Consider the following 27,468-nt stretch of genomic DNA (forward strand, 5'->3'; position numbering starts at 1 on the left):
TTCCCGTTTTGACCTGCCTCGCCAGGAAAGCTATTGTTACAATAGTCCTTTTATGATTTGTAAATATTTTCTCTAAATGTGCGTTATCACCAGAGAAATCTGTTTTTAGATTTGCGAGGTGTTAGTTTGTTTAGGGAAAAACATTTAGATGTTATACACATGTTAGTCATTAACCTTGCCGGAACCGTGCTACAAAAACTTACGCTTCAGGCCGTGTGGGGTAACTATGGTACCCCACTAAAATACTTTAATAATTCATTTAAATTATACATTATTGTATGGGAAGTTATACAATGAAGCACTAGTAACTAAAATAATTTGTTTTTATTATTCAAAATATACATTGTTTTTATTTTTACCTTTAACTAAAATCTTTAGTCATTTGCTATTATGTTTCCGGTTTAGAACGTTTGGGAGTGCAACTCCTTGTACCAAGTTTTGTAAAAAAATCCTTCGCCTACTTCCTAATTACCCCAAGTAATTAATTTCAATTTTAGTAAAACATTTAGTAATGTATTTTCTAAGATTACCTGGAGGAACAAAAAAAAATATTTTAAAAAGTTTTAATAACAAAACCGCATCTGCGGTACCTAAAATACCCCGCACGGTCACGGAAATGTTAAGATAAAGAATATATTTGTGTGAAGTGTATTTTTTTATCAGTCTATTTATTTATTAGTAATTAAGAAGTACTACAACACATTCACAAGTCGATATTTTTGTCCTCCTGACACTGTATTCGATCTTGACTTAACACTTTTTATGATATAATTCCAAGCCTTAATTTAGTTTTTTTTTTAAAGGCTGAATAATTCATAAAGAGCTACACAAACAAGTTCACATTTCTTTAGTTTTCTTAACTGTCAAAGTATTTGACCATTTATACTAATAGATAACGTAAAACAACGAACTCATTTTTTATAACAATATCATAAAAATTGAAGGATTTTCATGGTTGTAAAGCGTAAATAATTGGATAAATATATTTTTTACACTCTGACCTGTATTTGAGTCAAGTAGCTTCCTGTTTTTTATAATTATATAATTAAGTTATACAACATTGACATGCAACTTATAAGTATTCAGATAAAACAATTCAATGTTTTTGTTAAATTATCACAGGCATAATTAAGAACTGTAATTTTTAACGCATAAATTATCTGATTATTCGTACACATCTGCCATTCTTTATAATTGGACCAGTTTTAACAAATAATGATTTTATTCTCAAGTAAAATAGTTTCGATGATGTGCTGTAAAAATATTTTTTATATACCTACTTACTGATTAAAGTAAGGTACAATAATAGTTCGCCTACTTAGTCAATTATCCAGCAGCGAATTTTATTAATCATAGTAAATTTCATATTGAAGAAAATTATTAAAATATTTTATATTGACCAATACGAAGCAAATACAGAAGATTTTTTTTTTATTTAAAACCCTTATTCCACATCAACCACCCAAGGTTATTGGTGGGATGACAACACAATAGTTTTAATAGGATTATGTACATTAAATAGTATAATACAATTTTATATCTCTTAAATAATTTAATACATTTAAATTTTGATCTGTCAGGATGGATTTGAGGTCGTCTGAAATTCCATGCAATCTTCTTTGATTTTGGAAACACGGACAGTCAAGCAGAAAGTGTTTCACTGTCAATGAAGTGGAGCAGTTGTTGCAAATAATTGGTGGTGGATCTTTACGATTGCTCCAGTTAATTATCCAAGGAAAGATTCAGGACAAACGAAGCGTGGGGAGACGACGTATATCTTGGCTTCGCAATTTAAGAGACTGGTTCCAGTGCATATCTAACCAATTATTTAGAGCAACAGCTTCAAAGATACGAATAGCAATGATGATTGCCAAACTCCGTAGCGGAGAGGGCACTTGAAGAAGAAGAAGGATCTTTACTGATTAAAAATTTGTGTGTTACAGTAGTATTACCAATTCTTAAACGGTTTTAATTAAAACAGTGAACTTTAATCAGATGTTTCAGGTCACTATTAGAAAATTTTGTAATTTTTGTAGTATCGTCCAAGTTAATAAGGCTTGTAGTTGCTGATTGATCTGCTCTTTTATTTCCCCAGATTCCAGTGTGCGATGGTACCGAAATGAAAGCTGTGTCCTTTCCCATGGAATGAAATATTTCTAATTCATTTTTTATTGCTTGTATAATAAGATTTGTTGTATAAATTTGCTTTAATTTCAATAACGCATTAGGTAAATCTGTAATGATAACGCACTTCATCGTGTTACTGGTTTTGAAAAAAGTTAACGCTTTTAATACAGTAGTGGTCTCGCCTGTGAGTATACTACAATTTGCAGGTAAGTGTATGCTGTAGGAAGGAGTTTTCTTCATCAGAATAGTAAGCAGCAGCATGTCCATCTGGGGTTTTAGAGGCGTCGGTAAAGATTTGTAAGTAGTTGGAGTAATGGGATATGATTGCTACAAAAAGATGTTTAATTATCAAGAAGTTTGTATTTGGTTTGGGGTACTTTCTTAGTGTTAGGTTAATGGTTAGTAGGCGGGTTGTCGATAGAGAAGAGATTGCATTTGTATATAGCAATAGACTAAGTTAGTCCATGTTAAAATTCGTGACTTTTATTCTTTCTGTTAAAGGTATACAGTTTGTTGTCTTTTTAAAAGAGAGTATGCCAGGGTGGAAAATTTGAGAGAAAAGATAATGTTTTTTGCAATTGAAATTTTGGCAATGTAGTTTAGTCATAATTGTTGTCGCCTTATGTTTAGAGATGGTTCTCTAGCTAGAACTTGTAGACTACTAGTGGGAATAGTTCTAAATGCACCAAGTGCCAATCTCAAAGCTGTACATAAAATACTGTTAAGCTTTTTCAAGAAAGTCTATAAATATGTGTTCAATATCTATGCCATATTACAGTGATTTTTTGTTAAATTTGTCTTAAAGTTACAATCTGATGAATACAGTCGATTTACCTCTGAAACCAGATACTAAGGTATGATGTATGTGATTGGTGAAAGCACAGAAGACCCAAACGGCAAACATATAATAAAGTCTATATAATTGTAGCTTTATCAAAAGAAGACAACGCCCTCACAGTTGTCACAGCAGTGTATTTACTAATGTTGATTTTATGTGTTTCAAACAGCTTAAAAAAACACAAAAGGCTTCGGCCGCCAAAAAAAATTAATCAACCACTAAAAGCGCAAGCCACAAAAATACTAACAAAACCCAAAAAAACGGGCAAGAGGGACCCACATTTTCGTGCGCCTAGTCACCGAACTGGGCGTAGCCCAGAGCTGGGGCTCCAGGCCCAAGCAAGCAGAAGAGATAGATGATAATTCACTAGAGATAGCGGGAATCGAGTGCCTTAGGCTGGTCTGCATTGTTCAGGGTAGGGCGTGGGAGGTCTTGTACCCAGAACTCTGGCACGACAAGCACTTTGATAAGAGAGCCTCTATAGCGCATCAGAGCGTTATCGGTGGAAAAGTGGATGGTCTGGAACATTGGGGCAGTGGGGCGGGATGGTTTGATTCCTAATTACACAAGTTAATTCTCATGGCTCCAATGATAATGAACTGTACCACCCTGTTGTCATACTTAAGGAGTGTGCAAGTCCCTGAGGCTGGGAAAAACAATTACTTGCTTATTTCTTGCCTATTTCAATCATTTGCTAGGAATTTCTGTCTCAATATTTTTTTATGAGCTGCTGTATTCCTATTATAGTACCGTGATCACCTTCTTTATATAGTTTAGCTAAAAGATTATCTATTCGGAGCGATTTGTTTTTGGCTAGTTTTTAACTGCGTCTTTAACTTTAAGAATCACTATTGGTTTTACTCCCTTCTCGTCTGTTCCACTTACCTCATCTCTTTCGTCTTCCAGATTTTACTCTTCTTCCTCTATGTTAAATACCTGGTTAAAGTATTCCTCCCATCTATTTAATACATCTTTTCTTGTTGTTAATAGGTCACCATTATGACAAATGCACTGACTTGTGATTGCCTTGATATAAATATGGATTTATTTGTAAATATTAAGCAAAATTTGATTTTTTTAGTATAGACTTTTTTATTTGTCCCTATCAATCTCATTGTGCAATTTGCATTAAGGTAAGACGGACCCAAACCCGAGACAGAGCTAGTCGAAGCTTCAGCAATAAAATTGGCATCTCAATTGTCATTTTTTAAATAGTTGGACTACTGAGGAGTCATTTTATTGTCAAGCAATTGGCAGCCACTGATCTAGGTGATAACTTCACTGTTATACACTGGTCGCTGTCTTGATACAATTGTCATTTTTTATGACAATATATTTATTTATTTATTGTATTTAGTTTTACCCCAAAACGTTTTTCTTGTACATCATGAATCATATACAAGCAACCACCAAGACTCGTATTTTACTGTTAAAATTATTTTGTTGGCGTTTTGAGAAAACTTAAAATTATCATGCAAATTCTGAAAATCTTCTTCTTTATAGAAGATTGAATTCTTTATTTTTTCTTTAAAATGTTTGTTAAATTATAAACTAGTACCACACTTTACATTGTAAACAGTACTACTGCTTTTTAATTCAATGTCTAATTCTAGTTCAATAATAAATCTTTTAAGATGCATTTATTAGTAGAAATTTACTCCTTACAGGATATTAGTAAGGTAATGGTTTAGTAAAGAATATTTTAAACTGACATAATTATCATTGTGAAATATGCACTTGAAATAAAGCACGGACAATTACAAATGTTAACAACTCATGAGTTTACCTGAACTTGACATTCTTAACTGGTTTCTATGAAATTATAGCCTTTGGAGATATTTTGTTAAGGATATATTATTGCAAAATTATGAATAATTATGTTATACAGGATTTATAAAGTTTGACAAAAATTTCAAAATTTTATAATAGTTTATAAAGAAAAAAAAATTAAATTTATTTAAATTCTATTTAACTAGGGATTCTACCCACATCACTTAACGAATGAAGCTCATTGTGTTATATGACACACATTTTTATTCTTTGGATGGCGTTAATGTTTATTAGGGAAATTTTTTGAAAAATCTGATGTCTTACTTGTTCCTTCTAATGTACGTTCTCATCCGTAGTTATAGACTTTTGTACAAAAGATCTTCGATATCATAACTTGGAGTGAATTTTCAAATCTTTATGATTCTCGTATGTATAGTAAAATCCAAGTTTGGTAAAAATAATAATTTATCGTTAGCGTAATGCGTATTCTTCTTCTTCAGTGCCTTATCCGGTCTGGATGTTGGCGGTCATCAAGGCTATCATTGTTTTGTTGACTTCTCTGCGAGACAGCTCCGCGAAGGTCATCCCAAACCATTGTCGGAGGTTTTTTAACCACGATATAAGACAGCTCTCCTGCCAAATACTTTACCCTGCATAACACGTTAAAGATATTTTTCTCCGTTCCACATCACGTGCCCGAGGTACTGAAGCTTACGTTGTTTCACTGAATTAAGCACTTCTTTTTCTTTTCTCATGCGCTGTAGGACCTCAGCGTTGGTGACATGGTCCACATACGATATTTTTAGTATTCTTCTGTAGATTCACATCTAGAAGGCTTCGATCCGCTTTTCTGTGGCTTGTGTCAGTGTCCAATTCTGGATCTCTTCGCTACCTGCCATTAAAATTTGCACTGCTGACAACCATGAATTTAGTTTTCTTAATATTAAAGTCTAGTTCGTATATTACGCTCACAGTTCTCACTCGGTCTAGTAAGGCTTGTAGATCATTTAGGCTGGTTGCTACTACTACAGTGTCATCGGCGTAGTGGATATTATTGATGTATTCATCGTTCATTCGGATTCCCATCTCTAGTTTTGTGAGGGCCTTAGTAAAAATTTCCTCAGAATTTACATTGAAAAGAGTTGGTGAGAGCACACAGCCTTGCCTTACTCCTCGCCCGATCTTCACTTGGTTGGGCAGCTGGTTTTCGACCTTGACTTTAGCACGTTGGTTCCAGTATAAATTCATGATGATCCGAATGTCCTTCTTTTCCAATCCTACTTTTTGTAGGGCGGCGAACATCTTCTGGTGCTGACAACGGTCAAATGCCTTGGCGTAGTCAATAAAACAAATATAGACATCACAACTGAGATCGCGGCATATCTGAAGTAGGACTTGTAAGGTGAAAAATGCTTCACGTGTACCCATGGAATTGCTGAATCCAAATTGCATTTCACAGACAGTATCGTATGCAGGTGATAAGTCAATGAAAGCAACGGATGTTTTTTGCTTTCTTTGAAAATCTCCTTCAAGGTCTGAACTCTGCTTGCTCAATAGGTATCAATTCAAATATGTTTCTACTGATTCTGTTGTAGATTAAGCGTTCCAACAGTTTATAAACACAGCTCAGCAGTGCAATCGGTCGGTAGTTTTTGGGCTGATTTCCTGATTTTAATGGAGGCCTTTTTTAGTGAATGCGGCATTTCTTCTGATTTTAACATATCTGTATAAAAATCAGTCAGCCACTTCCTAGCATATTTGCCACAGTGGAGTAAAATTCTGGATGGATTTTATCGGAGCCGAGTGCCTTTCCAGACTTAATTTCTGAGACTGCTGAAATAATTTTTTCTGGACTAAACTCGTCAGAGCATTCAGATGTAGGCGCGCATGCAGACATTAGTATTATTAGTTCTTGTTTTACTGGTTTACTGGTTTTACTGGTGTGGTCACGATCTGAGGTTGAGGTAACTCAATATAGGGCAATATATTTGACAAATGGTGCAAATCATATAAAAATCCGAAAAAGTATTATCTGTGTGAGTCTAATGTTTTACATATACAACAAATGAGAATGTAATATTGACCTCAAACTACGACGTCTACCTCAAAACATGGCTATCTGCCGTATTTTTTGGGTTATTTTTTCAAAAGTTAAAGTACATCTTTATTTGTCACTTTGTCAACACAGCTCATGCGTAGCGGCATTCGACACACCCACATTTAGAAAACTTGTTCTCAGGTTTTTTCTATTTTAGTAGCACATGCTGAAATTATCTAATCGTCTGCGGGTGTTCTGCTGACTACCATATATTTAAAGTCTAAAGTATTAGGTTTTAAGCTGTATCATTCGCTTTCTTCACTAACACTGGTAATTAATAACTAGTTCTTCCGCAGAACTCGCAAGCAAAATGTATCATTCGCATATCTCAGAGCACTGATCTTAATTCCATTGACCGTGACACCGACATCAACTCTGGCAAGTGCATCATTGAGAATATGCTTGGAGTACAGATTATAAAGCAGTGGTGACAAGATGTATCCCTGTCTATCCCCATGGAGAATTTTAATTGATTTAGAAGTATCTAGGCCGATTCTAACATTTGCTTGCTGGTGATAATAAAAATTGTGTATAACTCTTAATAATTATAGAAGCATTAAGTTGTTGCAAAAGATCATTTAGGGCAGGCGGTTCTAGATTTCTGTTTGAAAACAAATATCTATAATTAAGTTTACTTTGGCTCAATGCTGTTACTTTTTGATATATATCTAAACAGATTTTAAAGAAATATTAAAATTGGGGCATTAGCATAGAAAAAAGGCCAAGCAGTTTTTACATCTAAAACGCTGTCATGTTACTGCTTAATTTTTTAAAAGTTTATTAAAAAAAGTTAATTTCTTCAAGAGTATATTATTCACCAAATTTGTAAATATTATAATTCTTTTTAATCTATAATAAATTTGCTATTTCGATTTCGAAAGTTTTAGCTTCATATAGTATAGAGATATATGATATATACCAATAACGACAGAACGTCATCGACAGGGACTTTAGTCTTTAAACTAAATGAGGAATTGCTTACAAAATTATTTTAGACTAGTTTAAAAATTCCCTGTATATTTTAAATTTACTATTAATATTAATATATGTATCAGAAAAAAATTTAGTAGGTTGCAATTTTATTTTAAATAAATATAAAAATATACAAGATTTTTGTTAAATAGTTTTAAAATCTGTTCCACGTATCGTCTGAAGACAAATTTGGACGATCTCTAAAATATTTCCTTTGCTTCTGAACTGTTACATGTGATTGGTCAATCTTCGTGTCTTGTATTACATCTTGTGGCGGTGGCGGTAATTCTGTTGAATTAAAGTCAGGGTTGAAACTTATCCTAGATCTTTTTTCTCTGGGCGTAACATTAAGTTGGGTTTCCATTAAACTGCTATCCATTTTAACTTTTCTCAAGCACGGTTCAGGAGGAATGTCTTCTTTTTCGATAGCTATCATTTGTCTGACATTTTCGGTATCAATTTCTTGAGCAACGTTGCTCAACCAATCCTGTCGCTTTTTCTTAATATACCGCTTAGTTTTTCCATGATCTTCTGGAAGGGGTTGCATATTAGCCTCATTATAAGCTTTTACTGTATGCGCCTCACTTTCAATAATCGTCTTCTCTATATCGATATTCAGTTTTTGCAAAGTGTCTCTCATTTTACTCTCCTCTTTAGCCAAAATAGCTGCTTTATTTTCTGCAGTTTCTGCTGCTTGTGCGGCCTGTTTTTGTTCGTATTCTTGTTGTTCTTTAAGCTTTTTAAGTCTTTGTTCAAGACAATTGTTTTCGTCTGACATTCGTTCGCCTTCGTTTCTTAACCATTGTAGCCTGTGATATAATTGTTGTCTTTTCATCATTACTTCGGTATCTTTATCAAAGGCAGTTGGAGGAGGAACTGGCAGTATGGAATTTAAATATTCTTCCTTTTTATTGTAGTACCGCTCAAAGTCGAATGTTGGTGCCATGTCGTAAATTTCGTTTATAGCTTTCATCATTTTTTCGATATGTATGTCATGTCTTTCTTGATAGAACTGCACAGTCAGTAGCTGTTCGTTAATCAGAACGTCACTTATATCTTGTGTCATAGTTTGGTAAACTTTTCTACAAAGTTGTTGAAATAGTGATATTTCGTTGGACAAATTTAAACGTAGTTGCTCACCATTGTCAGAGGTATAAGCTGATATTAGGTTTACAAAATCTTGCACAGGAATCTTTTTGCCTTGGAGCTCCTTCAAAATTAATCGTATTCCTTTTATATCCTCCCCTTCTGGAGCTTGACGTCTAATCATTCGTTTTTGTAATACATCCCAATCAATTCCTGTTCTCGGTTTGGGACAAACACTAAAAGGAGGCAATGTCCATTCTAAGCCTTTTGGTGGTTTCTCCAAACCTACTTTAGGTGGTGGCCCTGGAACCCTAACACCTATTCTACTGGTTCTACTTATTCCACTAGTAGACAAGTGGCCTGCTTTACTTACTGAAGAGACAGATCCCTTTGACTTCGACATTTTTCTTCAAAAACATGGAGATATTCTTCGCGCTACACAACAAAGGGCTGCGACTAGAACTGCGGTAGCTATACTAGCATAAAGGCATATCATTTTCGTTTAAAAACTATTTATAAATTAGTTGTAATGAAGTCGACTACTGGCATTTTAAATTTCAAGTAAATATTTAATTTAAAAACGTCATATTTGAAGCATAGGCAGCCTTCGATATTATAGTACGTTAATGTGACAATGTGTTGTCATTTTTTGGATTTATTATGATTTTAAATGAAAAGAGTATGTGCTACAGAACTTTATTTTAAGTTTTTGCTGTATATTTAAATTTGTTTAGTAGCTTTTTTCTTCTGTCATGTGTATTAGAACAACAAAAAATTATTATTTTTTTTTATCAACAATTTTCTTTTAACGGGTATGCTACTGCATACTACTGTAAATACGCGACTCATACCATATCCATACCTACAAACAGCTACATTCTCACAGGTGAAACCATAGCCATTTTGAAAGCATAAATCTTCTTTAAAACACATAGTGACAATAATTGTGATATCATCACAGACTTATTGAATGCCCCATTATATGTACAACAAATTTACGCTACAATTCGGGAAGTAAATAATAAGTTTAATAGAATTCGATCATCTCAAAAAAGTCAGAACTCACATTTAAGAATAGACAGAATAAGAAAGAGGACAATCCAGCAAACACACGTCTAAAAAATTCACAATATATAAAAAATTTTACCTTCTCATTTCCGGCTGTTTTTAAACATTTGGCTAGTTTCGTAAAGGCACGTACAGACTAGCACACGCATGCGGTGAGAAGCCACGCATATGCGTGCGTACCCAAACCATTCGCGCTCAGAGCAATTCATTCGTTGAAATTAGAAATCACCGCATATGTATGCGTGCTCAAGGCGCTCCATCCATTCGTGAAAAAATGTCTGCTTATGGTTAGTACCGCGTTTGTGGTTATTAGTTCATTAAAAAAGAAAAAACAAAGGAAAAATAGGCGATGGTGGACGACGCATTTATTTAAAAGAAGAACCCTACAAATGAAGTCCGATTTACTAGTAGATTTGGCGTTAGAATCTAATACTGGACAATTTCTGCTTATTTTCTTCTTCATCACTGCTGAATCTATATCAAGATTTCTTGAAATCGACTCCCATGCATCTTCTTTTTTTGTTTTTAAATAATAAAACTTATTTTTTGGATCCCATAATATAGGGTTTTCTTTATACAAATCTATTAATTGCAAACATTGTTAATTTGACCACTCCATTTTACACATAAATCAATAAAATGAATAAAACTCAATAAATCCGAACTTGTCTTGCAAATGCAACAAATCCCCACGCTATCCGTCTAAACTGAGCGCGAACGCACACGTATGTTTCTTTGATGTGTGAGAAAAAACCGACACCACTCTGGCTCGCAGCATGTGTGCTCAAGTCATTGGCGAGAAGCAACGCATGCGGCGAGAGGTTACGAAAGCACCGTCCACATTTGCACACGTATGTGTATTCATGGCTGCTCAATGCATGTGTTTGTAGGTCTGTACGCGCCTTTAGGCTTGTACATCACTTATATTAATATTCAAGAAAATGCTGTATTTACTTAGCATAAAATTTTTAAGTTTAATCCATTTCTAACTTTCGTAACAACTCTTAATAAATATATTAGCAGTTTTCGAGGTGGATATTTTTTACCCACCGTTGGGTATACATGGAACTTACATATTCTTACATATTGTTGGCCGTTTAAGGATTAAAGAAAGAGACAAAAAGAAGAATCTGTCACCATTTACTATAGAACTAGCTCTTCACAGTATAACAATAACAATATTTACCAGATAACGGAACTACTCAACTCTATTGTCAAAGTTGAGCTATCGCATCTGAAGAGAAAACTATCACACTGTCAAAGGTGTTAACATTTTGGTCACACAATTATTGCCTTCGTTCTGTAAATCATCCTGCTAGCTACAAGAGATTTATCATGAAGTAAAAATGTCTCAACACTATAGTTTTTACAACCAGTAGTACACAACTTAATGAAAAGATGTTTGACCTTTGTAATCTAAGCTTATATTTGTTGACTACGAAAAATATTTCGACACAATAAGTCATCAAAAGCTGTTAAAAGCCTTAACAGAGTGCCGTATAGATCATCGCTATATAAACATGATAAAATACATCTATCAAAATGGGACAGCAAGTGTGAAACTGGCAGATAAAAAGACCAACGTATTTAAAATAAAACGGGGAGTGCGACAGGGAGACACAATTTCGCCAACATTGTTTACAACATTATTAGAGCATATGTTTAAGAACGCAAATCGGAGTGGAAAAGGAATTAATGTCGATGGAGAAATGCTTAGTCATTTGAGGTTTGCTGACGATATTGTCCTTTTTGCTGACAGAATCGATGATGCAGTATCGCAACTGGAGAAACTATACCTAGCCTCCCTACAAGTAGGATTAAAAATCAACCACACAAAAACACAAATCATGACAAATCTTGTGTTAAGCGAAAAGATTTCAGTAAATGGCATGCATATTGAAGAAACCACCTCATATAAGTACTTAGGACATGAGATACGCATAGGAAGAGATAATCAAACGTGCGAACTAAGCCGCCGCATAGGACTCACTTGGGTGGCATTCGGCAAGCTAAGCTATGTTCTTAAATCAGAACTGCCTATGTGTCTTAAAAGAAAAGTCTTTAATCAGTGCGTGTTGCCAGTACTTACATATGGTGCAGAGACATTAACACTAACCAAGAAAGTAAGAAATAAAATTTGTGTTACCCAAAGAGCCATGGAACGATCGATGTTAGGCATTTCTTGTAGGGATCGGATCACGAACAAGGAAATAAGACGGAGAACAGAAGTGACAGATGTCATAGAAAGAATTATGACCCTTAAGTGGAACGGGGCGGGGCACATAGCTAGAATGTCGGATAACAGATGGACACAGCGAATAATACAGTGGAGACCGAGACAAGAAGCACATCGAAGTAGAGGTCGTCCACCAACAAGATGGTCTGATGACATAAAACGGGTCGACAAAAATTGGATGCAAACAGCACAAAACAGAAATACATGGAAAAGACTGAGGGAGACCTATATCCAGCAGTGGATAGATCCGGGTTAAATGATGATGATGATCTAAGCTTAACCTTCAACAATAAACAAAAATTGGAATGTCAGTTCCTAATTTATTTATGTAATAAATGTATTTATTACAAAATTTGTGAACAAGATCCGTATTATCTATGCGACAGAAAAACATGTAGTAAATTTATTAACACCGTATATTCATTACTTACTATATATCTCGAACCTTAAAACAATGAATCCGTCTACGGATAAACTGAAGTGATTTAATCACCTCTTCCATAAACATAAAAAAACGGTTACCAGGTGGTGACCATCAACAAAGATAAATTGTTAAGTTCTTCGTTCATTATCACACGAATGTTGTCATTATGAGTTTTGTTTAAAAAGGTAAAAACAATAAATATATGTATCTGGGTCACATTCTGTACCATTTTTTGTTACTGGTTTGGATTTTCGAGGTTAAATATGTTTGACTTATATGTCATGATATTATTTCTTGTTGGATTAAGAACATTTTTATATATAAAGATACACATATTGTAGTTACTTTATATTGAATGGGCATCCTATACATATGTATATTGTCAAAATAATCAAATTAATTTTCAAACAGTGATCATATTTTGACTTTGTTTACTTACCAAATGTCTAATACATAAATACCATACCATGAGAAAAGTGACCATACTTAAGTATTTAAAAAATGTCTTGGTGGAACAAACATCGACTTACTTAGGGTAAAAATAAGGGGTCGTGAGTTCGAATCCTACCGAAATACAATTTTTTAACAAAAAATCTCTTTTCTGTGGAATTGGTACTCATACGAGCTATTGCAGTCATTTAAATATAATAAGAGAATATTGTTAATAATAATTAAATCGACTTTACTCAGTAACAAGGCAATTGCTCAACACACATACACGACATACTCAATGGTTTAAATGAACTCTAAAACTGTTGTGTTATGGCATGGTTACGTAAAATTGTATTTATATGTAATTACGTCATAATTGACTGTAATAAAAATTACATTTTTCATTTGTTTTCGATGTTTCATTCTCTAATCCCAAAAAACCGTTTTCAAAAAACATTATAAATAGCAATTATTTTAACTTGTACATCCTTGTTAATTAGTCATATTAACAGCGCCTATAAAATACCTTGGGATCACTAGGAAAAGTAAGACCACTAAGTGTTGGAATAAATGAGCATGAATCATATATCAAACACAAAGAGTTTGATATATCCCAGTGATATGCAGACATGTCTGGGATAATAGTCATGAACGAACCAGACAGCAAAAGATGAAAATGAAAGAATCGGTCCTCATCTTACTTATCTGTCTTATAAATATAAAGGCCATTAATCGTAACAATCGACATACGTGGACATATCCTAACCTGGTTTCAGCAATTCCAGACCAATTCAATTCAATTCCACATCAGCTTGAGCAGATACTCATTCCAATATTCAGCAGTCTACCTACGTTACCAGAGGCAAATATCGAAACGTTATCTGACGAACTACAGACTAATCGATTTGAAAAAGACGACAGTGATTTTGAAGGGGATTTAACACGTATTGATCGATTTACTCAGGAAGAGCTAAGCGATTTTATCAGAGTTATCAGATTATCAGAAAACCTTTCAAAAGATTCTTCCGAGTTGCTTGCCTTCAGACTAAAGGAAAAGAATCTTCTTCACCCAGACACCAAAATTACATACCACCGTAATAGAGAAAAAGATCTTTTGCCTTTTTTTTTCTCAGCAAGATGATATGGTTTTTTGTAACAACATTAAAGGACTGTTAGAAAAAATGGGTGTACAGGAGTATACACTGGATCACTGGCATCGTTTTATCGACAGTTCCAAATGAAGTTTAAAGTGTGTCCTCCTACATACTGGCAACAAATATGGAAGTATACCAACAGGGCATTCTACAAAAATGAAAAAAAAAAATTTAAAACAATATCGCTGGTGCTAAAAAAAAATCAAGTATGATTATTATCAGTGAGCAATCTGTGTTGATTTTAAGATGGTAAACTTTCTCCTGGGCCAACAAGGTGGAGGTGGGAGAACAATATACAAAATATCCTGGTTTCCTGTGTCTTTGGAATAGCAGAACCAACACTGGAGTAAAAGATAATGGCGTTCTAGAGATGCTTTAGTTTAAGGAGAAGCTGACGTAGTTAACGAAGCATTGGTCGACTGAAAGAAAATAATATTACCTCCGTTGCATAATAAACTAGGATTGATGAAACAATTTGTAAAGGCCCTAGACCAGAATCGTCCTTTGCATTTTACAGAATCGATCAGTGGAAGAAATGCTTAACAATTTTGACAAACACGGTTGTCATATGAGTATTAAAACTCACTACATCCACAGCCACTTGACCGTTTTCTAGAAAATCTTGATGACCTTAGTAAGGAACAAGGGGAACGCTTTTACCAAGATATCAAAACAATGGAGGAGAGGTATTAGGGGAGATGGGATACTCACATGATGAAATATTACTGTTGGAGTCTTCAAAGGGACCGTCCTTTTAAAGCTTTTGCAAGAAAATCCTATAAAAGGAAGTTTTTAGGTGACGCCGAATAACAGATTTGTGATGCGATGCTGGTTAGATTAGATGAAAAGTTAGGTTTTTTGGGAGATACGTGTGATAATTTTATTATTGTACAATAATGTGATAAGTATATTATTGTACAATAAATATCTTACGTTTTATTCGTGTTTTGTTTATTTGATGGGTAGAAGAACTACGTAATATCTAGGCAGTGCTAAGTTAAATTACCCCATATGTTAGAAATGTGATCTGTTGTCGTATTTTCTGAAAACGATCGGATGAAGCAAATCTGGTGGCATTGTTGGATTCAGCAGACCCAAATTACCTAGAAACAGTTAAAAAAATTTCCGGCAGCAAACTGTGTGTTTACCAGTGTAATTGATAAAAAAAATCAATGTATGTAGAGCTTCGAGTTCATCCAGTTTTCTGGCTAAAGAATATTTGTCATTGCTGATTGGCAGCACTGACTTAAACTTAAAAAGAAATTGCTGCGCCGCATTTTTGTCGAAATAAAAATTGACAATTTCTTACGCGATAGCCAATCTAAGGAGTAAAAATAATTGTTATCTAGTTGATTTCTTCTGAAAAGGGTTTCTATTACACTTCTTTATTTTATCAACAGATGTCATTTAAAAATCTATTTATTTATTATAATTGGTACCTAATCATCTTCATATGCTTGGTTTTCAGGAGTTTTAAAGTTTGTGTTTGTTTAAAGGTTGGTTGTGTTTGTTTAAAGGTTTAATGCTTTGTGTGCATTAGGAATACAGAAGAAATTTCAAGATCTGTCTTGAACCATATATTTTCCTTTAGATCAGCGGTCGGGGAACTTTTTTAATCATTACCCCAAAATATTTTTGTTTACGTTTTATTACCCCATGGCGAAGAAAAAAAAACGAAATCGCCTCTTTTTAGCATCTTTCGTATTATAGCCCTCATGATAGTTTTGAAAAGAAAACAATAACTAAAAATTTAAGTTAAACATTATTTATTCAATTTATCAATGTAATACCTAGTAATACATAACGGTAATAATAGTATTATATTTATGTATATTCAGTTGAGGAAAAAAAATTCGTCCCCACAGAAAATATAAGTAAATGATAATTTCTTGTTATTTTTTAAATCATATGATATTTTTCTGGTATTATTAGACTCTAATAATACAAGAAAAATATCATATGAATTACAAAATAACAGGAAATTATCATTTACTTATATTTTCTCTGGGGGCGAATTTTTTTTTCAACTGTATATAACAAATTGAAACCCATTGGGGTACAATTGAGGGTTAACAATTTGCGTTACTGTAACACATTATAATAATAATAATGGTGATACAAACAAAAATTATAAAAAAAAAATAATTAAATACATTCTTCCTTCACGTTTTGGAAAAATGATGTTGTTTCATGTTCGATACAATTGCTTCAAAATTGGGATTTTTTGATGTAAGGGCGATTTGAATACATTCTTCGGCGTTTAATCGATTTCTGTTCTTCCTTTTTATGTTTATTAGAGTAAAAAGCCTTGTTCGCACAAATATGTTGTTCCAAATGGCAACATTTTTTTAACCGCCTCTTCTTGTGCAATTTTGAAAGCCTTTGCAGCTTTTAACATCCAAAAAGACGACAGATTTGGTTTAGTCAAATTGAATATGTGCTTCAGAATTGGATCAAAGTTCAAGAATTGCTTCTGCCAAACCTGAAGGTTATTCTGATATCATAGCAATTTGGCATTTAAAAGGATCTGCAATCCAACTGACAGTACGTGTATCAAGATCTGGAAAGTAATCTGAAAACCGCTTTCTGAGTTTGATAAGATGTCTTACAATTGTATGCTTGATGTCAGCAAAAGTAATATTTTCACAATCTTCCAAAAACAAAGCTAACTTTGAAAAAGAAACTATCTGAAACTTATTTATACTCTCAAAAATGTTCGCTTAATATGCGAATTATGCAACCCAGGAAGAGTTTTTAAACCTATCTGCGAGAATATTTTTTTGATCAACCATAAAAATTTCGACTTCAGTTTTAAGAGTCCATACTCGATTTAGTACATTTCCGCGAGAGAACCACCTTACTCCTGTATAATAAAGTAGGTCCATTATATTCAGCTTCAGCTTCACCATCGTGACATAATTCACGAAATAGCCGCGTGTTTAGTGCATGTCCCTTGATAAAATTTACAATCTTGATGACATCATGCATGACGGATTCCAGTGTAGGTTCTAAATATTTGACCATAAGGGCCTGGCGATGGATCATACAGTAAGTAAGTTCAATATTTGGATTATTTTTTTTACGAAAGCCGAAAATTAAAAATATATACTTTTTACTCACAAAAGTTTCATTTTTACCCCCAAAAATTGCATTTTTACCCTATTTGGGGTAATTTACCCCGGTTCCCCGACCGCTGCTTTAGATGCACATATTTATATTATTGAAACATATATATTTTAAAATAAGCAGATACCTTTTACAAGGTTATTCACATCAACAACTGTGCGTGGGAAATACTTAAATGTATATTTGAAAATGCTGAAAAATAATATTGCAAAGAAAATAAATACATGAAATTACAAAAAATTAATACAATGATATATAGATATAAACTTCAACGGTATAAAAATATCATATTAATGTTTATTACTACAGTTTGGTCTTACATTGCATCATAAAAATAAATGGCTTTTATAGGTCCAGATGACCGATACGTATTCTACATACTGCCGAGATATTTACCCGAAATGGCTAATTCTCTTGATCTGCTTAACATAAGTAGGTAGATGTGAAATATGATATACAAGATTTTACGGTTTCAGCTATTAGTAGATATTGAGAAATTGCACGTGCAAATATATCATAAAAGTCGTTGAGAGCCTTGTACATGTCAGATTTTGTAATTTCCACCATTATGCTAATGGCAGTTTTAATCAAGTATGGTAGTATGTACATGTACTGTACGATAAACATTGGGTAATGTCATTAAAATTGATATCTTTTAAATTCCTCAGTCAATTACTATTTATAAGAAGTCCGTAATATCCACAAAGCACTTAACAATCACAAATTAAAGCCCTTAATTAATTTGTAATGCAACATTACTCTTAACTTCCTCGTTTTACCTATATAATTGTAATAAATATCTATATTTTAATTTATTTTTGAGTTTAGTTTACCTTTCGATAAAAATAGGATATATTTGTAAAATACTGTAACAATAATTTCATAATGCAAATATTATATGCATGTAAACACCTCGGTCCAAGGGTACAAGGCAAATACACCGGCAACGTTTGATTTTTCAACATTTTTTTTTTAAGGAAACGTGTGAACGATTTTTTCTTCTAATGAACCATCTATTTAAAGTTCGTTACCTAAATTTTTGAATATTTCTTCAGCTTTTGTTCAATGTCAGAATCTTTTCCCCTTTGGTTTCCTTTTAAGGTTCATTTCAAACAAAAAAAAAAGGGTTGAAACCCTGAAAATTAAGTTATTAAAACATATATTCAATAAATAGTAATTTTGCAGATATACGCTCTCTCGCGTTCAATAGATGTGTCAAAAAAAGTAAGCGGTAGTCGGTAAAAATCTATCCAGAAGAGATCAGCACGTGAAATTTTATTTTTAAAAATTTTTTGATTAGCCAAATTATGTTATGTTATGAGTCTGAAACAGAAAGAAACTAGAAACAGTTTAGAGGTCGATTTTTAATAAAAGAGTACACATATGTTAGTGTTTAATCACTGGACCTTTTTTACCACTAGGCAGCCTGCACAAGGAATTTCATAAACTCCGTTTTATTGAAAATAAGGTAATTTTATCGGACAAGAGATAAAAGTTTTTATTGGGGGATAAATATTTTCTCTATTCCTCTTGATTTAAGAATTTTATCTATTTTGTAAGTGACACATTTAATGTAAGGAAGAAAAGCTTTCGTATGATGAAGGTCTGAGTCTTTGGGTTAAGATTGAGTGGGGGATTGATGTATGTGGATGTGATTTTCGCGGTAAAAGTGTTAGATAAGAGCTTGTTTTAAACAAGAGAGCTCAGCAAGTCTACTTGCATCATCACAAAGGCGTATTGATCTGGAGACAAGCGTATTTATGACTGAATTAATTTGTGAAAGAGAATAATGAGAGTTGGCACGCATAAGTGCTGTACACAATTATACAAAAACACTAAGGAAGTTGCCAATTTTTTATTTTAAATTGAATTTTAATTCTTAACCATGCAACCACTTGGACGTAGCAAATAAGATCGTAGAACTGCTAGGATACAAGTAAAAAAATAATTATGAGCAAGTGAAACTGACGGGCTTGGCTAGAATTAAACGAAATTGATGCAATTGAAATCAACAACGTAGAAATATCGCGTTTAATACCAATCGAGCATCATTAAGTTAAGACGTGGCAATCGATTTCAGTTTACAGTAAATCGTTGACGTGATAAATGAACGTTGAGTGTCCTCACTGAAAAGCATTTCAGAAAAAGCTTTGCTTTGTTTTTTATTCTTACCAAACGGACGTTGCATGTAAGCCACTTTCTCATTCGCCTTTTTGATAGTTTCTCCATACAGAGCGGGCATCCAGGTGTTCTCTAGGTTCCGCCTTCTTGTGAAACTGACTACTACTGTTTTAGTAGGATTGACAGAGAGTTCTTCCCTGTGCACTACCTAGTGAGGATATTTATTGTTCTTTGGTGTATGCTAATAAGATAATTACCATATTTTCCTTTTACCGTAATTACTTGATCCTCCGTATAGGACTAGACTTCAACCTCCCCTTACCCCCGGCGGGTACCGCTAGCTGTCTTTTAAAATCTCTTTTTCTTGTAGGTCTTTAAGAATCAGTTTGCTGCAACACAAAGCGACTTTGATAGTTTATTATTAAATACATCTTCTACATCTAGAAAGGCGATTAATGTAATAGCTCCATCATAAGCGGAATGACTGATTTTCTAAACAACTTCATCCAATGCTGTTTCTGTTCACTTTTCTTCTTGATATGCATGCTGGTAGGATCCCTCAATGACAAAAGAGTTTTTTTATTGTCTTTAACAGAAATGATGAAATACTGATCGGCCTGTATGATTTTGGTAGGACGTTGTCTTGTACTCCTATTTTGTGTATGTACACTGTACACTACCCTTACAGATGTCAAAGTCTATGGTATATAACCTAGTACTAGGCTAGCCCTAAAGATCTCTATTAGGACGAGCAATAAAAAATTTAATCCGTTTTGTAGTAGGGTAGAAAATATTTCATCCTCCTTTGGAGATTTAAATGAAGCAAAGTTGTTTATGACCCTCTTTACATTCTCCGGTTTTATGCTGCATTCTTTTGCATCAATAACTTGCTCATTAATAATTGTTGAACCTGGTAAGTGGTCCTGTATTAATTGTTCTCACGTTTTCTTTTTAGATTTAGTTAAGGGGCCATTAGGTCCTTTAAGTACATATACCCAAATACCTACCCCTACATCCTTGGAAAGAATCTTGTGGACTTTTGTAAATCTAGTGCTGGCAGGTATATCTGAAATACACTGACAGAATATTTTCCAAGATTCACTATTTGCTCTTCTTATCTCTTTATTGTATTCAGTCAGATTTGGTAGTCGGTAGTTTCCTGTAGTGGCTTTCGTTTCATACATGTTGATGAATCTGCAGTTTCTTCAACTAGTTCTGGTACCATCTTAAATATTAGTAAAAGCCCTGGCAAATTTTCCTGTAGAGGTGTTTTGTTCTGACATGTTAGAGAAATAAATATTTATCTTTAACTAACTTTCTTCATGAAAAATTATTTTCTGATAAATTTTTGGATAGCATTTTGTAATAATAATTTCCCTCTTGAAGACACTCTGAAAGAAATATTGGTGGTTGCTGTTAAATATAAAGTAATTAAAATGTTTCTAACATCAAATTTGTACGTAAGCAAAAAAATACTTAAAAACGTTATTCATATTCAACTGCATTAGTTGCTTACAAAAACATAGGTATATTCGCAGCTAGTTGAGTATCTCAAGATTGTAAGAATTTCCAATTGATAATTTCTTTCTACTATATAATTAGCCTATGTCTACCTATAAATACTCGTAAGTCCGCTAACCTAACAAAATGCGCAAAGAAACTGTCGTAACACCACGTTATAAAATGGGGCGCACCCAGGGTGGGGGTTTTGGGGGTTAAAACCCCCTCCCAGGGCATATAAAGTAAACAATATATAAAGAATAGTAGGAAAATGTAACTTGTCTTTCACACAAAATACAAAAAATCCAAAACGCTGATTGAATAATTAAATTACCACTTTAAATATGTAGAACACAATAATTATTGTATTATTGTATAAATACACAATAATTAATACACAATAATTAATAATATTTTTCATTATATTTAGATATCGATACCTAATATTAGGCTTATGAAAAAGTAGACAGAACGAGTCTGTTGCGAGTAGCATGCGCCTACAGGACTGTATCTGCGGCGGCCTTGTGGACTATAATGGATTGTGTTCCTCTGCATGTGTTAGCAGTAGAAAAGAGACATCTCTATGGGAGAAGGAAGCATTTGACAACAGCTATAAAAAAAAGAAAAAAGGACAAGATCAATGGAAAGATGGCAAGAAGAGTGGAACAACAACGAAGATGTTGCTCAGTGGACAAAGATGCTGATCCCGAACCTAAGGGACTGGGTAGATTGTCTGTTTTAGGGCGTATTTTCATAGGTTTAGAAAGACAGACACAGATAAATGCCTATACTGCGAATATTCCTACATTGTTACTCAAACAATGCTGGAGTGTAATAGATGTACATTGGAGAGAAACAGAATGTACAAAGAAATAGGTATGAACCCTGTGACTGTAAGAGAGATGATATGAGAGAGGTGAAGATGACGGGAAATACGGAGGGATGGAATAGTGTTCACAATTACATCCGAGCAGTCATTAAAAAGAAAGAAGAAAAAGAGAAACACCAATCGAGCTAACGACAGAGATAAGATCTAATTACTATTTTAATGGGAATAAGTCACAATTGAAGGTTAAAATACGTTTATTGACGTTTGAATTTTTGATCTTTGATCTTGCACTGATAATTTGTTTATACTCCAACAATTAATAGAAAAAAGAATAGCGGTTGCTACCGAAGTACATCTAGCCTTTATCGATCTAGAAAAGGCGTATGATACAGTTCCAAGACTTAAATTGTGGCAAGCTTAACAACAACTCGACATTAGTCCATAATATTTAGGAATAATCACAGAAGTATACAGGGAAAACACCACTTACCTAAAAATCGGATATAGACTATTAGAGCCAATAAAAGTAACTAAAGGACTAAAACAAGGATGCAGTATGTCACCCTTACTGTTTAATTTATATATTGAGGCAGCCCTCCAAAATTGGAAAAACCCCTGCCAGGGAATGGGAATCCCCATAGAAAATGACGTACTGTTCTCCCTGAACTTTGCGTATGACCAAGTCATCCTAGCTCAAGATTCTTATGATCTAGAATTTATGATAAAGTGTCTATAGAGAGAATATTTAAAATGGGGGTTACAAGTCAGCATGAAGAAAACAGAATATTTACTTAGTTATCAATTCAGATGCAAGGTTTGAAGTGTTGATAGACGAGGACGTGGAAATCAAACAAGTGGAAAATTTTAAATATTTAGGTCCACTCATTGCTAAGAACGGCTTGGAAGAAACCGAAATTAAACACGAATTAATCAGGGACGTAAAATTGTAGGATGTCTCAACTCTTTATGGTGGGATCACAACATTTCCAAAAGAAACAAAAAAAGAATAGGGCAAACCATGGATGAATCAGTTCTTTGTTATGGCTCTGAAGTATGGACAATTAATGCAGACCTGAAGAGAAGATTGTTGGCAGTTGAAATGGATTATTTGAGAAGAGGTACTAGAACATCAAGGCAGGAAAGGAAGACCAACGAATTTATAAGAAATAACATAGATGCCACAGAAACGGTCATTGACAGAATAGAAAGAAAAGGTTCAAAATGGTTTGGACATCTATTGAGAATGCCTGACGAACGTTGGCCCCAAAAAGTTCACAAATCGAAGCCCCCTGGAAGAAGAAAAAGAGGTAGACCTCGACGCTCATGGAATGAAAGAATTTAAAGAGCGATGGAATCGAGAGGTTTGGAGGAGAAGCATGCCTTGGACCGGGAGGATTGGTGGAGCAGAACGGGAATACGGCGATAGTCAACTGCGCACAAGTAAGAGAGGGTGGTTTTAGTAGGTAGGCAGAATAATAGATACCTGAATCTTTGGCGCCGCTATCTTTAGCACTTTAAATTAAACTAAAACCCAAATTTTAGGGACTCAAAATAGAGGTAGCATAAAAAAATTTCAAAACCCCCCCTAAGACAAATTCTGGGTGCGCGACTAGTTATAAAATAAATAAGTCATTTATTCATGATAATAAATTTATTAACAGCTAGAATTACTACGAAATTATAGTTTGATACTTACTTAATGCGAAGTATGCGATATAAAGCCCCGGGAACTGTTTTAATTTAGTAAATAATTAACAACAATAAAAAAGCACAATCACGTGTTGACATGTTCGCGAAAACTGATGAAGTGATCAGGTTTGTGAATTCAAATCGATAGATAGTGGATTTAAGAGGTTTTCTGTAATATTCGTTACGTTATAAATTTGGCTGACAACAATAACTGGCTGACACAAGAGAGTTTTTTTGACGGGAAGAATGTTTTTTGTACAATTTGATATAATTCATAAAGTACTATTTGAAAAAATGTAGTTACGAGTATTGCTAATTACAATGACACTATTTAGCTCCTCCTTCTCCTAAGTGCCTTCTCTGTTGAGGTTGGCGATCAATATAGCAAATTTTTCTCTATTCTGGGCTTGACGAATGAATTCATTTCCTTTTGTGTGGGTCCAATGTTTCATAGCCAAGATTTTTTCTTTCGTCCTATGCCCCTTTTACCTTCAATCTTGCCTTCTAATATTACTTGGAGCTGCTCAAATTCCCTATGGCGCATTATGTGTCCTAGATATGACGTCTTTCTAATTTTAATAGTATTGACCAGATGAGGGCGTGTGTTCATTGCTCTCAGTACTTCTTCATTCGTAGTTCTGCTGGTCCAGCTTATTCTTAGCATTCGGCGGTACATCCACATTTCAAATGAATTTAATTTGTTGACGTCATACTGTTTTAATGTCCAGGTCTCACAGCCATATAGTAATAGAGACCACACATAATGCTTTAGTGTTCTCAATCTTATTGAGACTGATAGCTTGGGGTTACAGAGCATTTTACGCATATTCATGAAACCTTATCTTGCTATTTCAATGCGCCTTCTAATTTCCTTTGAGTGGTCTAGTTGACTATTTAGTTCTCTGCCCAGGTATATGAAGCTTTGGGAACTCTGAAGGGTGATACCATTTATTTGTATGTTAGGTGTAACTTGTTCATGGGGGTTTTTGTAGAATACCAGAATTTTTGGTTTTGGAAAAGTTCGAAAAGTTTGGAAAATGTCCAAGCCCAGCCTGTGACTTTCTTCTGATAATATGTTCATCAATATATTTAGTTGGTCTTCTGTTTCTGCTAATACTACGGTGTCATCGGCATATCTTATATTATAAATGATGATTCCATTGGCTCTGACACCTTCAAGGCGATCTTCAAGCGAAGCTGTGATTATATGTTCGGCATATACATTAAATAACAGGAGGGATAAAATTCACCCTTGACGCACTTCTCGTTCTATGTTGATGTACTTGGTGTTTCCGTTCTCTGTTTGAATGCATCCTGTGTGGTTCCAGTATGAATTACTTATGATAGCTATGTCGTGTCCGTCCAACCCTACTTCTTTTAGCACCTCGATCAATTTTCCGTGTTTGATGCGGTCAAAGGCCTTTCTATAATCGACAAAGCACACATACAGCCGTTTTTGAACCTCAAGATACCTTACCGCCATCAGTGTCAATCCCATAATTGCATTGCTTCTCTAGTGCCTGTACCCTTTCTAAAGCCATATTAAGAACGACTCAGGTATTCTTCACACTTATTTTGAATTCGGTTATAAATTATTCGCATAAAAATCTTAGCGGCATGACTCATTAGGGATACAGTTCGATGGTCTTCACATTTCCTTGCTTTTAGGAAGAGCTATATATGTGGATGTTAGCCAGTCATGCGGTATTATGCCATGTTCATATATAATGTTGTAGAGGGATGTTAATTTCCTGACAGCATTATCACTTAGGTGTTTAAAATGTTCGGCTGTTATTAGGTCTTCGCCGGGTGCCTTGTTGTTCTTTGCGTCTTTTATTGCCTACAAAACTTCTTCGGCGAGAATGTTTAATTTTTTATCTGTATCTATTTGTGGGGACTCTTCTGTTCTCTGATCACCAAACAAATCTTTAAGATATTGCTCCCATATTTATTTTTGTTTTTCAGGGTCCATTTCTATTTGTTTTTTTTGTTTGTTGCAATCGATAAGTGTTTGGGTTTCCATATTAGAGCTACTTCTTTAACCTAACATTTGCAGATCTTCTACCTCTTTACATTTTTCTTTCATCCACTCTTCCTTAGCTACATTTATTTTTTTCTCAATTTCTATCTTGAGTTCTTTGTATCTTGTTAGGTTTTTGTTTTTCACCATCCGTCGCCTCTCCATAATTTGTAATATTTCGTTTGTCATCCATGGTTTTCTATGTTTACGGTTTTCTTTCTGTATACTTTGGTCTGCTGCGTCCAAGACAGTATTTTTAATTTCCCCCACATGTCTTCAATGTTTTCTTTTACTGAATTCTCCTTAGTGGGAGCTATTGTCTTAGACTAACTGCGTGTCTACCATGTCTTTATACTTCTATTGCTGTCCTTGGTTAGCACTACTTCATGCTATTCTCTGACTGGGTTTAGCCTTATCTACTCTTTTACGTTTTAATCGGACGGTTGCGACTACAGGATTATGGTTTGAATTTATGTCACAGCTTGGGTACGTTTTTACATTTAGAATACCATTACGGAACCTTTTGTTAATTGTAATGTAGTCGATTTGGTTCCTCACAATATTTCCTTCGCAATCTTGAGGAGACCCCCACGTATATAGACGTCTTTTAGGTAATTTAAACCATGTGTTAAGAACCACCAGGTGGTTCTCTTGGCAAAATTAAACAAAGCATGTGCCTCGTTCGTTCCTGGTCCCTAAACCATATGGGCCGACGATCGATTCAACTTTTTCTACTCCTACTTTGGCATTCCAATCTCCCATAAATATGTTGATGTCTGATTTTATGTGTTTTTTGATCTTTTCGATATCGGAATAGAAAATCTCAAGATCTTCGTCTGGGCTGTCTGCTGTCGGTGCTTATATTTGTATTATATTGATGTCGAATGGTTGTCCATTTAATTTGATAATCATTAATCTGTCGCCGACTTGTAGGAAACTTTTCATGTGCTGTTTCATGGATGTTGTTACCAACACTCCTACGCCTGACTGGGCATCGTCATCTTTGCCTGCATAATAGAAACGGTTGCCATTTACTGTTTACATATTTAGCTCAGTACTAATAAAATTTAGATAAGACTTGCGATCTAGCAATGATGAAATTTTTAAAAAGAGTTACAGAGATCATACCAATAAGTGTGGGTTTAATAAGTACATAACTAGCTTTAGTGGTTCATAAATCCAGCTATCACGGAAGAAATAGAAAGATAGGTACTATGAGATTTCTAAATGAAAATTTACTGCGTGGAATATACTGACGGAAGTACATTCGACGACGAAATAATGTCTATTTAGAACGATGTAATAGGCCGTTCGTAAAATATGGAAGCGTAAATTTTAATATCTATTTAAAGAGTGTAACATGCATATTATGTGCTTGGCATATGGCAAACTTAGTTCTTTTTTGCGTTCCTCTCGATAAAATATCGGTAATATGTTAGCCACTCCTTAAATCAACAAGTGCGAATTAGCGTGAAGCAGTAAATTAGACAACTAAATATAGCAAGATATTTAAATGCACTTACCAAAAAGAATATTACCCAATATTTACATCAAACACTACAGCAATTACGTAGGTTTGAGCAATAATTATATAAGGTAGTTATTTGCAAAACTCCTTTGCTATTTGATATAATTATTTTTAAACTTTTATCATATGTTATAAATAATACGTTAATACAGTTTGTAAAAAAATTGCAAAAGAGTTTGACTGACTTTAACTAATTAATTGAACAGCAAATCCATATTACGCAATCATTCAGAAGAGTTTTTATTATACCAAAATTAAGTTTTTTCTCATTGTCTTCTTCCAAAAACGAAAAAACAGTGAAATTAAAATTAAGTTGTTACTTTTGACTACATGAGTAACAACTTAAATCAATGTTCTCCTACAGTTAGCAACACCATGTCTAGAAACAACATCATCAATAATCCAAATTCATATGCAACTGCTACTATGTCAAAACCCAAACCGACATAT

At 34.1% G+C, this 27,468-nt stretch overlaps 2 protein-coding genes across 2 annotated transcripts in view; both read right to left on the reverse strand.

Moving 5' to 3' along the window:
* Window positions 1–27,468, reverse strand: part of GV1 — a 180,080-nt gene that overhangs the window by 34,685 nt on the left and 117,927 nt on the right. The window lies entirely within an intron of this gene.
* LOC140448528 (uncharacterized) lies at window positions 7,896–9,507 on the reverse strand. Its single transcript, XM_072541612.1, has one exon. The coding sequence runs from the start codon at window positions 9,292–9,294 to the stop codon at window positions 7,960–7,962; it is 1,335 nt and encodes a 444-aa protein (XP_072397713.1). The 5' UTR covers window positions 9,295–9,507; the 3' UTR covers window positions 7,896–7,959.

Source organism: Diabrotica undecimpunctata, chromosome 8, assembly GCF_040954645.1.
Source record: "Diabrotica undecimpunctata isolate CICGRU chromosome 8, icDiaUnde3, whole genome shotgun sequence".
NCBI lineage: Eukaryota > Metazoa > Arthropoda > Insecta > Coleoptera > Chrysomelidae > Diabrotica > Diabrotica undecimpunctata.